Source organism: Myotis brandtii, unplaced genomic scaffold (genome assembly GCF_000412655.1).
Source record: "Myotis brandtii unplaced genomic scaffold, ASM41265v1 scaffold902, whole genome shotgun sequence".
Classification (NCBI taxonomy): domain Eukaryota; kingdom Metazoa; phylum Chordata; class Mammalia; order Chiroptera; family Vespertilionidae; genus Myotis; species Myotis brandtii.
In genome coordinates, this window is record NW_005371709.1 from 3,925,354 (window position 1) to 3,939,858 (window position 14,505).

General features: G+C 41.9%; 1 protein-coding gene across 4 annotated transcripts in view; it reads right to left on the reverse strand.

Annotated features, from left to right (window-relative positions):
• ENTPD1 (ectonucleoside triphosphate diphosphohydrolase 1) overlaps window positions 1-8,140 on the reverse strand; it is an 89,258-nt gene extending 81,118 nt beyond the window's left edge. For 2 of the 4 annotated variants that reach the window (XM_014532701.1, XM_014532699.1), the window contains exon 1: window positions 6,738-8,140. Coding sequence is in view for 2 of the 4 variants with exons in the window: in XM_014532699.1 (XP_014388185.1) it covers window positions 6,738-6,753 (16 nt within the window). In the remaining 2 variants the exon portion in view is untranslated. The other 2 variants (XM_014532698.1, XM_014532700.1) reach the window with 2 other exon arrangements.
• Window positions 8,141-14,505: the final 6,365 nt, after the last annotated feature.

Genomic DNA, 14,505 nt, shown 5'->3' on the forward strand with positions numbered 1-14,505 from the left:
GGCTCTATTCTTAACTATATGTTTCTGTATAAAAACACTCAGAGAAGATTCAGAAAAGCAATTATGGCCAAAAAACTTGAATATCTTTATTTTATGAAGAGCTCACATAAATTAATTTAAAAACATAAAATCCAAATAAATAATAAACAAGCAAGGGATGTAAAGTGACATAAAAGAAGCAGCACATTATGTGGAAAATGTCAAATTTACTGGTAATTAAAGAAATACAAAATAAAACAACATCAAGGTAGATAAGATTATTTAAAAAACAAGAACAAAAATACCAAAACTGTCAGAAATTCAGCAAAACAGGTCCTGCTTGTGGGAACATGAAGGATCTACTCTTAGGGATAGTAGTAACTTGGCAATAGTAATCAGGAACTTTAAGAAACATTTACAAATTTTAATTCAGTAATTCTACTTTTGGGACTCTGTCCTCAGCATGCAAGCCTGTATATGGAACAACGCCATGCACAAAGATGTTTACTGGAAAAGGCAACAACCTAAACGTTCAACAACAGGGGAATCTTTTCTTTTTATTATTTTTGTTAATCCTCACCAGAGGATATTTTTCCATTGATTTTTTTTTTCTTAGAATGGTAGGGAGCGGGGAGAGACAGAGAGAAACATCGATGTGAGAGAGACAAATTGATTGGTTGCCTCCAGCATAGCCCCTGGTTGGGGCTGTGATGGAGCCTTCAACCGAGGTACGTGCCCTTCATCAAAATGGAACCCAGGACTCTTCAATCCACAGACCGAAGCTCTATCCACTAAGCAACTGGCTAGGGCAACAGGGGGAAATTTAAATGAATGCTGTAACTATAAAAATTATGCTAACTAAGACTATGCTATAAGATGGAAAGGACTTTTGCTTCCCTGTTACACTAAAAGCCAGGCTTTTCAATTGTACACATATGCAGCCTAATGATCACAATGCCATCTCATAAATTTTCAAGGTTTTAGTCAAGTAAATGCTGAAAGAGAGAACAACCTAGCATAGTAAAAGGACTTGCAAGGAAACACACCAAAGTATTATCATGAGTGATTTTTTTCAAGGTTTTAGTCAAGTAAATGCTGAAAGAGAGAACAACCTAGCATAGTAAAAGGACTTGCAAGGAAACACACCAAAGTATTATGAGTGATTTTTTTCTTCTCTCCCCTAATTTATATTTTCATATTTTCTTTAATGGACATGTGCCATATTACTTACATCCTCACAGACATGAAGGAATTGTCTACATTCTTCCTATGAATCAAAAGGAAACAACACCCTCTCAGACATGAAGGAATTGTCCACATTCTTCCTATGAATCAAAAGGAAATACCTCTGTATGTAGGGTGTGTGCTGCCATTGTTCCTGGGTCTCCAACGTCATTTTTATATTCTAACACAAAAACTGCAGGAAGAAAACATGCTACGCAAATTCTCCCCTGTCTTCTTTTCTCCAACTTATTTTTTTCCTCATAATTCCTTCAATTTTCCAAACCTAAAGAAATTCCCTCAGTCCTCTCTCCCCTCCTTTGTACCTGGGACATTTCCCACTTTACTTCTGCAGCGTGGAGACAATGCCCAGGCACGCTGCTCCCAGTCTCGGAGCCCTGGGTCCCTGCTGCCCCAGGTCCCTGGCCTTCCAAGCACCCAGCAAAGGGCTCTGGAGGCAGCACTGCTCCAGTGCTGTTCAGGTCAGAGGAGTGAATGAAAGCAACTTAGGAAACTCAGAGCCTTGGAGAAAGAGGGGAGATGTTTGGGAAAACCAATACAGGGCCTTCTTTGTGTAATAATTTGTGCGAAAAAGATTCAGACTTGTTTCCCGTATGGCAAATTAGGGGCCTCAACTTCCTGTTCTGGGCATATATTGACTGAACAAACAAACAAATGAACAAACGAATGAATTAGGCTTCCCATTATCCTGCAAGGACATAGCTGATCAGAGACTCCAAGTGATGGCTAGGAGAGGGATTGGTCATTTGGTACCAAAATAAGCCCTGAGGTTAAGGCATGCAATGACCCTATAACATGGCTAGTCAAAGTGTGGCCTAAGGAAGGGCAGCATGACCATCACTTGAGTTTGTTAGAATGCAGAATCTCCGGCCCCACCCCAGAGCTACTGGATCAGAATCTGCATTTTGATAAGATCCCCAATGATACACGTGTTAAAGTTTGAGAAACACTGCCTCAGAGCATTCACACACATTCACCAAGACCGAGCGAGTGCCTCTACTCTTCGGCACTTCCATCAAACCATCAAGAGGCTAGATCAGTGGTCGACAAACTGCAGCCCCTTGAGTGTGGCTCTTCCACAAAATACCACGTGCGGGTGCGCACGTACAGTGCGATTGAAACTTCGTGGCCACACTCAAGGGGCCAAAGGCTAGATGATGATTTCTCACCACTAGGGCTGCCCTCAATTTTGCCTTTGCTCCTGAGAAGATACTCTTGAAATGCAGTGTAGCCAAGTAAAAGCAAGACCCACAACTGGCATTTCTAAAAACTATTTACTGAATGTGTCTAATGACCATGCAAGATAAGCATAAGGAAATAATTTAATATGCAGCAGCTAATTGCTTTGTAAAGTGTTAGTGGATTACATGTCTGATAATCCACTAACCCTTAATAGCTGGGACTACACTTCAGACTTCTGCCTTCAAATCTCCAGGCCAGACATGTAAATAGGTTCCCTGCTCAGAACTTGGAAAAGGTGAAAGAGCTTTTTACTCTTAAATCTGGGCTGTGGTTTCAGTAAAGGAGAGAGAAAAGATCTGTAAGCATTGCTTGGACTAGGAAGGGGCTTGTTGGCGGCACCAGACTCTACTCAGCTTTCTAGAGCAGCGGTTCTCAACCTGTGGGTCGCGACCCTTTTGGGGGTCGAACGACCCTTTCACAGGGGTCGCCTAAGACCATCGGAAAACACATATATAATTACATATTGTTTTTGTGATTAATCACTATGCTTTAATTATGTTCAATTTGTAACAATGGAAATACATCCTGCATATCAGATATTTACATTACGATTCATAACAGTAGCAAAATTACAGTTATGAAGTAGCAACGAAAATAATTTTATGGTTGGGGGTCACCACAACATGAGGAACTGTATTAAAGGGTCGTGGCATTAGGAAGGTTGAGAACCACTGCTCTAGAACCACTGAAGTATCCCATCCTTTGAGAAGTTTTCTCAGAAATCATCACTCCCTATTGTGTTTCTCGTGGCATTTTCTTTAGACTTGTAGTACAGCTCTTAGGGAGGTAGGAGAACTTAATGCATTAGGAACCCAGGCTTTGCAGCCTAACAATATAGGTCTAAATTCCCCCTCTGCCTATTATTAGCTGTGTGACCTAGGCCACATAACTTCCCTTCACAGCTGTGAGATGCAGAAATCTATAATCATAGGTATATTCTGAAGATTACATGAAACAATGCATAAAATAATTACAGTGCCTGGCATATAGTAAATACTAAATCAATGTCCGCTATTATTACTAGCACTTCATAAAGTCTGGATTCAATTAGAATTGTTTGTATATGTGTCTGTCTTTCCCACTAGACTGTAAGCAAACTGTTTATATCCCACACATCTGGCACAGGGACTTACAAATGGTAGACACAATAATATTTGTCAAATTGGTTTGAAGGTATGCCAGGGAGAAGAAAGCGAGGGTGCTAGAAGCAATTGTAATGTACTTCATGATTTTACCCAGTGCCAACCTTTATAGTGTTTGTTTTCTTCTAATACAGTGGTTCTCAACCTTACTAATGCCGCGACCCTTTAATACTGTTCCTCATGTTGTGGTGACCCCCAACCATAAAATTACTTTCATTGCTACTTCATAACTGTAATTTTGCTACTGTTATGAATCGTAATATAAATATCTGATATGCAGGATGTATTTTCATTGTTACAAATTGAACATAATTAAAGCATAGTGATTAATCACAAAAACAATATGTAATTATATATGTGTTTTCCGATGGTCTTAGGCGACCCCGTGAAAGGGTCGTTTGACCCCCAAAGGGGTCGTGACCCACAGGTTGAGAACTGCTATTCTAATACCAGAGTCCATTGTCTCAGACTGTGCTATAAAAGACTGAGGCTGGGGAGACATTATTTCTGGAACCATATGTTCTGTTCAGAGAGACTGAGGTTGTGCTATGAGGCATCTGAAATATCCAGTTGTCCCCTGGCTGAGGGGTATTGGGGACTGCAGTTCAGCCAGAGCTAGACTGGCCAAACTGGGCACCCTGGCATGGGGCTGCATCAGCTTGGACTATCACCCACCTGGTAGGGATGCATTTTGTTTTTCAGTGTATTCACTTAGCAGCGGTTCTCAACCTGTGGGTCGCGACCCCTTTGGCGGTCGAACGACCCTTTCACAGGGGTCGCCTAAGACCATCCTGCATATCAGATATTTACATTATGATTCATAACAGTAGCAACATTACAGTTATGAAGTAGCAACGAAAATAATTTTATGGTTGGGTCACAACATGAGGAACTGTATTTAAAGGGCCAGAAGGTTGAGAACCACTGATTAGAGGGATGTCTTTACAGACTGCACAAGAACTGTATGTACCAGCGGGAGCTCTATAGCAAACTCAAAGGTCCCCTTTTAAACCAGCCTCCTGACTCTTGGATGAACATCAACTAAAAGAATACTAAGTTTATAAATATTTATTGAGTGCCCATTGTGTGCTAAACATTGCTCCAGACCCTGAAGATCCAACGGTAAATTTAAATATTATAGTTGGGGGGCAGGGAAGGCAATTCAGAGGGCAGGATTGTAAACAAGTATGACAAACCACCGTAGGCATTAAGTGGTGAGGTGTTGTAGAAACATCCAAGAAAAAGCCAAGTCTAACAACCAAGATGAGGCCTGAAGGAGGGATTGTGACAGCTAACATTTATTGAGCATCTACTTATATGCATAAGGCCCTATTCTGAGAACCTTGTGTGACTCCCTCATTTAGTCCTTACAACAACTCTATTAGGTAGATATTATATTATCTTCATTTTATAGATGAGGAAACTGAGGCACGAAGACAGTAAATGATGGAGCTGGGGTTCAAACCCAGGCAGCATGGCTCCACGCTAAACGGGAAGAAGAGAGACAGACAGGCCTTAGAGGCCGAGATAAGCTCCTTGCAACAGTCTGGGAGGGAGGAACCAAGCAAGGTCTTTTGGGGAACTGAAAGCGGCTGGGGGTGGGGAAGAAGGCTTGCTCTGCAGCTTAGAAACCAGAGGCAGGGGATTTCTGGTCTAGTCCAGTTGTATGATTCCTGTCACCTAACCCATCCTGGCCTCGGTCTCTCTTTTCTGTGAAAGGCAATATGACAATAACTGGGCTCTACCATAGAGAAGGGCCATGAGTACCAAATGAGAAGAAAAAAAATATGTGAACTTGACAGGAAAGCACAAATTCCTCCCCAGCCTTGCAATTTCACAGTAGCATTGCCCCAGTAGCTTCAAGGATTTGCAAACCTGGAATCAAGTGTCCGGGCAGTAGCACAGCGAGAGCGGTGGGAGTAGAGCAACAGCATAGGGAAGAAAGGCCCGCGGATGCTGTGTCCATTGCCTGCATCCACACTCACCACTTACTGTGAGATCCCAAGGCAAGCTCCTCTCCTACTACCTCAACTCCATCAGCCATAAAATAGGGATGGTAACGTACCACTCATTCCATACATTGATGTGAGTCATAAGTAACACATGTAACATGCTTAGCACAGCTCCCAGCACAGACTTAGTAAATGTTAACGGCTATCGTTATTAACCTTATTAAGAAATCTGTTGCTCATTTCATTCCTCCGCATTCTATGTGATAAAAACGCGTGGAGTTATTAGAAACTAGAGATAATGAAGAAGGTTTGCAACCCTACACACTCACATGTCTGCAGAGATTCCTCCTGGCTCCCACGGACTGGCAAGCAGCTAGCTTTCCGTCCTGGCAGAAAATGCCCAAAAGAGGTAAAAGACAAGAGACTGCACACCATTTGTGCAAAGCCGGCTGCTCTTGTAGTTTTTAGACAAAATCTAAATATAGTCAGTCAAATACGCCTTGCTTTTTCAAGATAAAACTGTTCTTCTTCAGCCCTCCATCCCCTCTCTGCGCTGCCTCCCCCCATACACACACACACACACTCCCACACCCCTTCCAAGCTTTCAGTCTTTTGCAAGAAGCTTACTCCGGGGTCCTGTTGTGACAGCTTCTAGCCACATTAACTTCTCTAACTCCCTGCAGAGAAGCCTTTGCTAATTTCACAACAGGAAAGCACGCAGGAAATTAGAGAACAAAACAAATCTGCACACTGAGCCCAGCATCTTCAAGCAAATACGCTGAGGTCCCGACCGAAGCAAGATGCCTCTGGACTATAAATGAGGCAGCTGCCTCTTAAACTGCAAGGGGACGGAAGAAGTCATTTACTCTTTAAAAAAAACCACCCAGATCTGAATACAAATGGTAATGAATATTCATGAGCCCCTTCAGCTGCCTCAAGAGCCACCCTTGACTGCAACCACCGGGCTCGCTTCTTAAAGTTTCCCAAAGTTCTTTCTCTGCCTCCTCTCAGAGGAGAGGGTGGGAAAGTTCATTTAGGGCTCAGTGCCTCTTGCTCTTTCAAGTACTTGCTTTTGGTCTGGGCTTTGGGTTTGTTTGTTTTTCTCCTCTGTTTTTTTTTTTTTTTTTTTTTTTTTTTTTTTTGTCCTTAAGGATTCGGATCAAATCAATTTTGCTCTTACCCTTTACATCTTCCATAACTGGCAGCTTTTGTGTTCTTCCTCTTTGCTCTTTTTTTTTTTCCGCCTCTGCTTGCTGTGGTCGGTCTCAGTGAGAGAGGTACTCAAGGAACAGAGATATAACAGACCCTCCGGCTCGTGGGAGGGGCTAAACTTGCCGGCCCGTTTAGGAAGGAACCTCTAACTCTGTTTCATTGACTGGAAACAACAGATTGGCCTTGGCGGAGGAGTCCAGCTGCTCATTTCCGTAGTTACCAGAAGGCTTCCCAGGGTTGTAACTTTCTGTGTTCGTATTCAAATATTTCTCTCCCGCTCTTTCCTTCTCTCATTGTTACAGAAACCCATTCTCCCCCTTTGGAAAAAAAAAATGTACCTTGGCTGCAAGCAAAAATGCACTTTACTTATTGTAATTTCGAAGCCAGATAACAAGAAACTTGTTACCTTGGTACCCACTGGGAAAACTGGGAGGCAAGGACAGTTCTTCCCGCCCCAGGAAGCTGATCACTCCTGGTCCCGGACGAGCAATCCTTTTCCGAGGCTTATTAGACCCGAAGAGCAAAGGATCTTCCAAGCGACGCATCAGCCAGTGGCAGGAGAAGTGTTACTGGGCGGAAGGCCGGTGCGACGGCGCCGGAGGCTGCTCGCTGGGAACAGCTCTCTAGCTGTACTGACGCAAGTTGTACACCTTTTTCCAGACGACTTCCGCCTCTTAACGTCTTCTGAGCAGAAATTGCTACACTTGGGCTTTGTCAAGATGACCCAAATACAGATAAGAGGCTGGCCAAAAGGTTTAAAAACTGTGTATACCAGGTTATTTTGAAATCAGGACAAGAGCTAATCCTCTGAGAGGAAGGGAAGTCCTCAAGCCCCAAGGTTGCCTGGGCAGCTTCTCCCTCCAAGAGGCTGTCAGAAACCTTAGCATTTTAGGTTTGAAAGAAACTTCAGCCATCTAGTCTAACCAAGGTCAGCGATGTGGAAAAGTTAAGCCACATGTGTTCACAAAAATAAAGAGCAGGTAGGTGCTCCCAGCATCTAATACAGTTTCTCCCGAAGAGTAGGCTCTCATTAAATATTTGATGAGTGAGTGAATGAATGAACGAATAGCAGCAAAGCAGGAATGTAGATCTGGTTCCTGATTCCTAGTTCATGCTTTTTCTACATTGCTTCTCCAGCATGAGAACTTTTGTCTGAAGCCAATTATAATAAGGTGTTTTCTTTACATAAGCCAGTAAACTTGTGACTATTGAAGATTGTATTTGACTCTATACAGAACATGCATTCTTAGCTGTACAGTCACCCGCCACTTAATGATGGAGATACGTTCTGAGAAATGCAAGGTTAGGCGATTACGTCCTTGTGCAAACATAGAGTGCAGCTACACACGCCTAGATGAGATAGCCTCTACACACCTAGGCCAGGGGTTGGCAAACTCATTAGTCAACACAGCCAAATATCAACAGTTACAACGATTGAAATTTCTTTTGAGAGCCAAATTTTTTAAACTTAAACTATATAGGTAGGTACATTGTTATTAACTTAATTAGGGTACTCCTAAGCTGGCCTTTGCTAAAAACGTCCTCAGTCTGATTGAGGTACGTTCGCTGAGGTCGACCCCTTCCAGCTCTCCCATCCTCAACTCTTGCATGAATCGGGGGCGCCTCCCCCGCGCTGTGTATCCCACTGCCCACCTGCGCCCCGACACCCCCTCACTTCTTCTAACACAACTTCTTCAAAATAGACTCGCCCAGGCCGAAAACCGACTTCTGCGCATGGGCCACGAAGTTTCAATCACACTGTAGTGTGCGCCCGCATGTGGTATTTTGTGGAAGAGCCACACTCAAGGGGCCAAAGAGTCGCATGTGGCTCTCGAGCCACGGTTTGCCGATCACTGACCTAGGCTATATGGTATAGCCTACTGCTCCTAGGCACAAGCCTGTACAGCATGTTACTGTACTAAGCAGCAAAGATTAAATCAAGCACAGGAGAAAATAATGCAATCAAGAGACTGTAAACCAAGATGCATGAGGCTGCCGTTGGTATAACACAACATACTGCTTTACAGCAAACTTTTTTTCAAGTAGAAAGAGTACACTCTGAAATACCAACAAAAAAGTATAGTATAGTGAACACATAAATCAGCATAGTTGTTTACTATCATTATCAAGTATTATGCACTGTACATAATTGCACATGCTATGCTTGTATACTTGGCAGTGCAGTAGGTTTGTTTATACAAGTATCACCACAAACACTTAGTAATGTATTGTGTTATGATGTTTCCATGGTTATGACATCACTAGGCGATAGGAATTTTTTTTTACCTTCGTATACTAGTTTGTGGTCTGTTATTAACCCAAAGCATTGTTATTCGGTACATGACTGTACTTTCAATCACTTTTATTTTTTAATAAGGGCTGAGCTGATTTTTTAGTTTAGGCATCTCTGTTTTTACCTTGCACCACACCTGTCCTATTGTATATGCTCAATAAATGTTTGATGCCTTTATCTGGGCCTGTACAACAAGACTCTTTGTCTTACTAAATGGCTCATAATTACAGGACTTTGCATTCATAATAACAACTAATTATAGTAATTGGGGGGGAAAAAGGAATGTCTCTTCCAAAGCCAATTAGACTCCATCTCTAATAAAGAACATTTCATATTTGTCCTATTGTGGTAAAATTGTTTTTTAGTAATATAATGGGGTATAAGGGAAAACCAGCAATTTTATAATGGGTTTATAACTGTCTTGGCATCATTGTTTTGGAGACAATCTTGAAAAAGAGCATGTCCACATCTTGTGAACTACAGACTGGAGAACAGACCATAAAAGCCAGAAAGAGAAGAGAATGATCAAAGGGAAGATCCAGAGTAAGTGAGAGGTTAGGTGAAAGAAAGGCAGAGCACGTCAAGTCTGGGGCAACCGTTCTCTATGTCAAACAAAATTAAAATTCCAAGGCTCCTCTCATGTTCTACTTGGACACTGCATCATTGATTAAAGGTTACTTTGACAATTGACTCAATGTCTTTCAATTTCATCATAGAGAAACTATCAAGTAAAGTGCTCAACTTCTGGTTAGGCCGGGGAGATAAAATCTCATAATAATTAGCACTTCATAAAAAGGAAAAAGTCATCAGAGTTGAATATATAGTATTGAAAGCATAGTTTTAGCCCCCAACTCATCTTATGTGACCCTTTTGACATTTAATGCTTTTATAGTAGCATGCTTTGTGCTACAATTTAATCACAGTGTCTGGTCTTCACACCCTCCTCAGCATCATGAAAACATGATAGTTAAGTAATATTACTTTTCATTTATCCAAGAATAATTACAAAAGAGATAGGGTTTTTGTGCATCTTTTTAAAGGCCCAAGACTTTATCTTAAAAGACAAATTTTAAATTTAAACAAAAAATGATAATCATTTGTAATAGGAAGTAAAATATAAAAACTGCACTCACAGAGATAAAGGGGTGAAGATAGTCATCCTATTTTAATGATGAAATGGTCTTCGATAATTCTTAGAATGTTTAAAGTTTTGTTTTTTCTGTACCTTCATTCTTCTGACTCTGCTGCCTAGATGATCTTTGTAAAGTGCACACCTGATAATGTCATTCCCAGGCTTAAAAAATTCTAGTCTCCTTATCATCCCTAAAATAAAATTCAGATTCCTATCATGTAATACGTAAGGTCTCTCTCTGCCTCTCTAGCCTCATTTCCTGCCTTAGGTCCCTGCAGCCTAAAAACAAATTATAATTCCCAAACCATAGTCCTTTCATGACTCTGCATTTATACAAGTTTTCCTTCTGTTCAGAATGCTCTTTCCCCTCTTGTTCCTTTGGTCCTCCTACATATCCTTCATGAGTCAGGTTATCTAGTCCTCTGTGAAGCTCTGCCTGACCCCTCTTCAGTCCTTCCTCCCCCTCTCCACAAACATGGCACTGACCCACAGAAGAGATGCCAGTCATGTTACCATGATATGTTACAATTTCATTTATGCCTCAGACCATAAAACATAGTCACATTTGAATTCTCTATCCTCACAATCCAAGTACAATTCTTCTAGCAAATTCTTTGGTTTCTATCTTCAAAATATACGCAGAATCTGACCTGTTCTCATTTCCTCCACTGCTCCCAAGCCACACCATCTCTTACCTGGTTTATTGTGATGCCCTTCTTCCAGACTCTGCTCTTAGCCCTGTTCAGTCCATCTCAACCCAGATCCCATAGTGACTCAACTAAAACAAAACAAAAGATCATATAATTTCTCTGCTCAAAACCCTCCAATGGCTTCCATTTCACTCCAAACAAAACTACAGTCCTTCCAACTGGCCTGTTCCCCTTCACTCTCAGACTTTCTTTCCTACTACTTTCCTCTCCTTGCTTCCTCTGTTCCAGCCTCAGAGTCTTTGTACCAGCTGTTCCTTCTGCCTGGAATGCTGTTCTCCCAAATATCCACACGGCTCATTTTATCATTCCCTCTATAGGTCTTGTCTTTACCTTCTACCCCAGCTCAAGATTGTGATCTCTAAATGCTATTTTCCACTAAAACAAACCAAGACTCTTTGGGGAAATGGCCGATTTCAAGTCGGGCGCAGGAAGTGTGAAAGATGAGACTAGAATATGTTGTCATGCCAGAAGCAAGGACACTGTCTAAAACCTCCAGGGTCGTGTCAAAAGGACTCAGAGACAACTAACCAAAATAGCAAAAATTTGAGCAGCAATTAGAAATAACAACTGAAATGGGTCGAAACACATCAGACAGGTTGACACCAAGCGTTCATAAAAATGCTATAAATAAACCATTGTTCACCTTTGAAACCAACTTATTATTCTGAAAACAAGTAAATAAAAGGGGGAAGTATCAACACCCAACATGCCTTTGCCGCACAAAATGTACCAGAAGACAACTAAATCATTGATGAAGGTTAGTTTCCTTAAAATATTCCAAATAATGAACGAATAAAATTAGTAGCATTAGGGTATCACCATTGTACAAACACCTAACCAAGTAATGAAGCTCAGTGATAATCAATGACTGCTAGTCTCTGCTCTGGTCCGTTCTGTGCCAGTCTACTCTGGGCTGGCACTGCTCTGCTCATGAGAGATATCTTTGGCGGTTCAGCTCCACCTGGGAAAATTTGATTTTCAGTGGAAAGGGAAAGTGCGCTCCCAAAGCCAGAGGGGAGCTGACATATAGACAAAAGTGCCAGCCCCTGATCCCTGATTGGTCCAAATGGAGCGGCTCTGATTGGTCAGTGAAAAAGCTGGGATATAGCTGTGCAGCTCTAATGGGGAAAGTCTCAGTCCTATTGGTTGAAATAGGATTCCAGGAACTCATTTATAAGGGCTGGATCAGATGATAGAAATGCAGTGCAGGCAGGCAGCTCAGTGCAGAGACAGGCTGTTCAGTGCAGGCTTCTGCCTGCAGTGCAGTTTGCATGAGAGGGCCCTGTGAAGAAAAGGCTGCTAAGCTCTGTTTTGTTTTGTTTTTAAAATTGAGCCCACTTAGCCACCAGGAGTCCTTCTTAATAGGTATCTTCTTTCTCAGGGTCCACACTTTCAACAGACATCCTTGCACATAGCTGGCACTCAACAGGTGTGAGTTCCTTTCCTCTTCACATGCACATATGCTAGATCTGTGTTCAGATTAAACAATACATTGTCTTCTCTTCTTGTGTCTTTTATCTCCCCGCCGCCCCCGGATATCTTACATTTATTTTTTCAGAAGTAACCCAGTGCACCTGAGGGAAATGAGCGGAAGTCCCTTCTTGACCACAGCACAAGACCTCTCCACCCCCTTCCCTAAATTTAAAGTGATCTTAGATATTCAACAGCAACTGTGGAACTGGAGCCATATTGAGAGAGGGGGGTGGGGAGTGAAGAATGACCTGGGGTCCCCCATGTCTTTGTCTTTCCAGGATAAGCCAGTGGCCTTGGTAGTCAGAGAGGAATGCCCTGAACTCCAAGGCAGGGGGAGCCCTTGAATGTTGCAGAATGGCCCCCTCTTCCACAAGGGAAATGTGTGACCAAGCAGTGGCACCAGAAGAAAGCAGGTCTAGAGCATATAACATGGCAACTTCAAGCAGAGCAGACACTTAATAAGGAGTTTGCAGGATTGAAATGAAGATCCTAAACTACAGGTAAATGTCTAACCCGATCCCAGTACTTAGTGAAGTCTGTGTTGTGTAGGCATTACTTTACATCACTATTTCACAATTTACACATAACCACTCTTACTTGAGCTACAACTACTGCCTCTTTCCCTGCATGAAATCTCTTGCATTTTCTGTTGAAGCATTCTCTTTACCTTCATCCTACTACTCCACCCAAGTGCTCTGATTCCTCTAAAGGCCTCAAAGTCTGCAGAGATAATGAGTGAGATGCCACTTCTTTAAGAATGAGAAAATGTAATTCTACTTCAAGAGGCATGCCCCAAATCCATGAATTGCAGGTATGATAACTAATAACAGCTGTAATCTTTAAGGTCAAAGATGTTCATTTCCAATAAACTAATCGCTATCTATAGAAGTCCAATCACTTTATAAAAGTTCCTAAACTTTAAAAAAAAAATTTATGTTAATCTTCACCTGAGGATAATTTTTCCATTGATTTTTCAGAAAGAGTGTAAGGGAGAAAGTAGGGGGGAGAGAAACATTGATGTGAGAGACACATCGATTGGTTGCCTCCCACATGTGCCCCAACCGGGGTCAGGGATCAAATCTGCAGCCCAGGTACGGGCCCTCGACCAGGGTTAGAACCTGCAACCCTTTGGTACATGGGCTGATACTCTAACCACTGAGCTGCCGGCCAGGGCTTAAAATATTTTTTAATTTAAATAAAGACAGTAACAGATCAGTGGTTGTCAAAGATTCATTGGGATGGGGGAAGTGTGGACTAGGTGAAGCACAGAGGGTTTTTTAGGATGGTGACATTATTCAGTATGATACTGTAATGGTGAATGCATAACTGCATTTGTCAAATTTATAGAACTCTAGAGGACAAAGAATGAACTTTAATGTATACAAATTTTTTAAAAAATCATTCAGGGGGTTAAGGGATCCCAAAATGGAATGTAGATTTTGACAAAAGAATCCAACTGTGTTACAAATGTTATGAAACAACCGCACTGAAGCTGGTAGGGGAAAAGTGATGACCTAAGGCGAGGTTTGTAAGACTAAAGGCAAAAGGAATTGTACAAAACCACATTCCTTTACTTGATAAAGTTGTTTCCCGTGGGAATAAAGGTTCGTAATTCTGAGAGCACAATACATGTATACTGGAATCGAACGATTAAGTAAAGGATGACATAGGAGTCAGGGTTCTCACTGTTGGAGCAAAAGGTTTCAGATAAGTAAGGGGAGGTGGCCAGAAAGATCCAGGTAGTGATGGATTAGAGCTGGAGGCATCATTATGAGCTCTAATTTAATATGCAGATTGATAAATAGAGCAATATTTATAGTTGTGTGTATACAAGGTTTAGGATATTTGTTTCCTTGCTCTAAGCCTTAAAAACAGTGAAACCCAAGCAGCAATGAGCATACATAGCCCCCAGAACTTTGTGTTCTAAAGTCACTCCCCAATAAAGGGAACCAGATTTCCCTGGAGAAATGGCTGATTCTAGGATTGGGACAGGAAATATACAAGGTGAGCCTGGAGCATCGTGTAGTGCCAGAAAATAAGGAAGTAATCAAAAAACACCGCAGCAATGAGGAGTATTAAGTTGACACAGGAGCCAACTGTACGAGCTCCCAATAGCCAAAACTAGAAC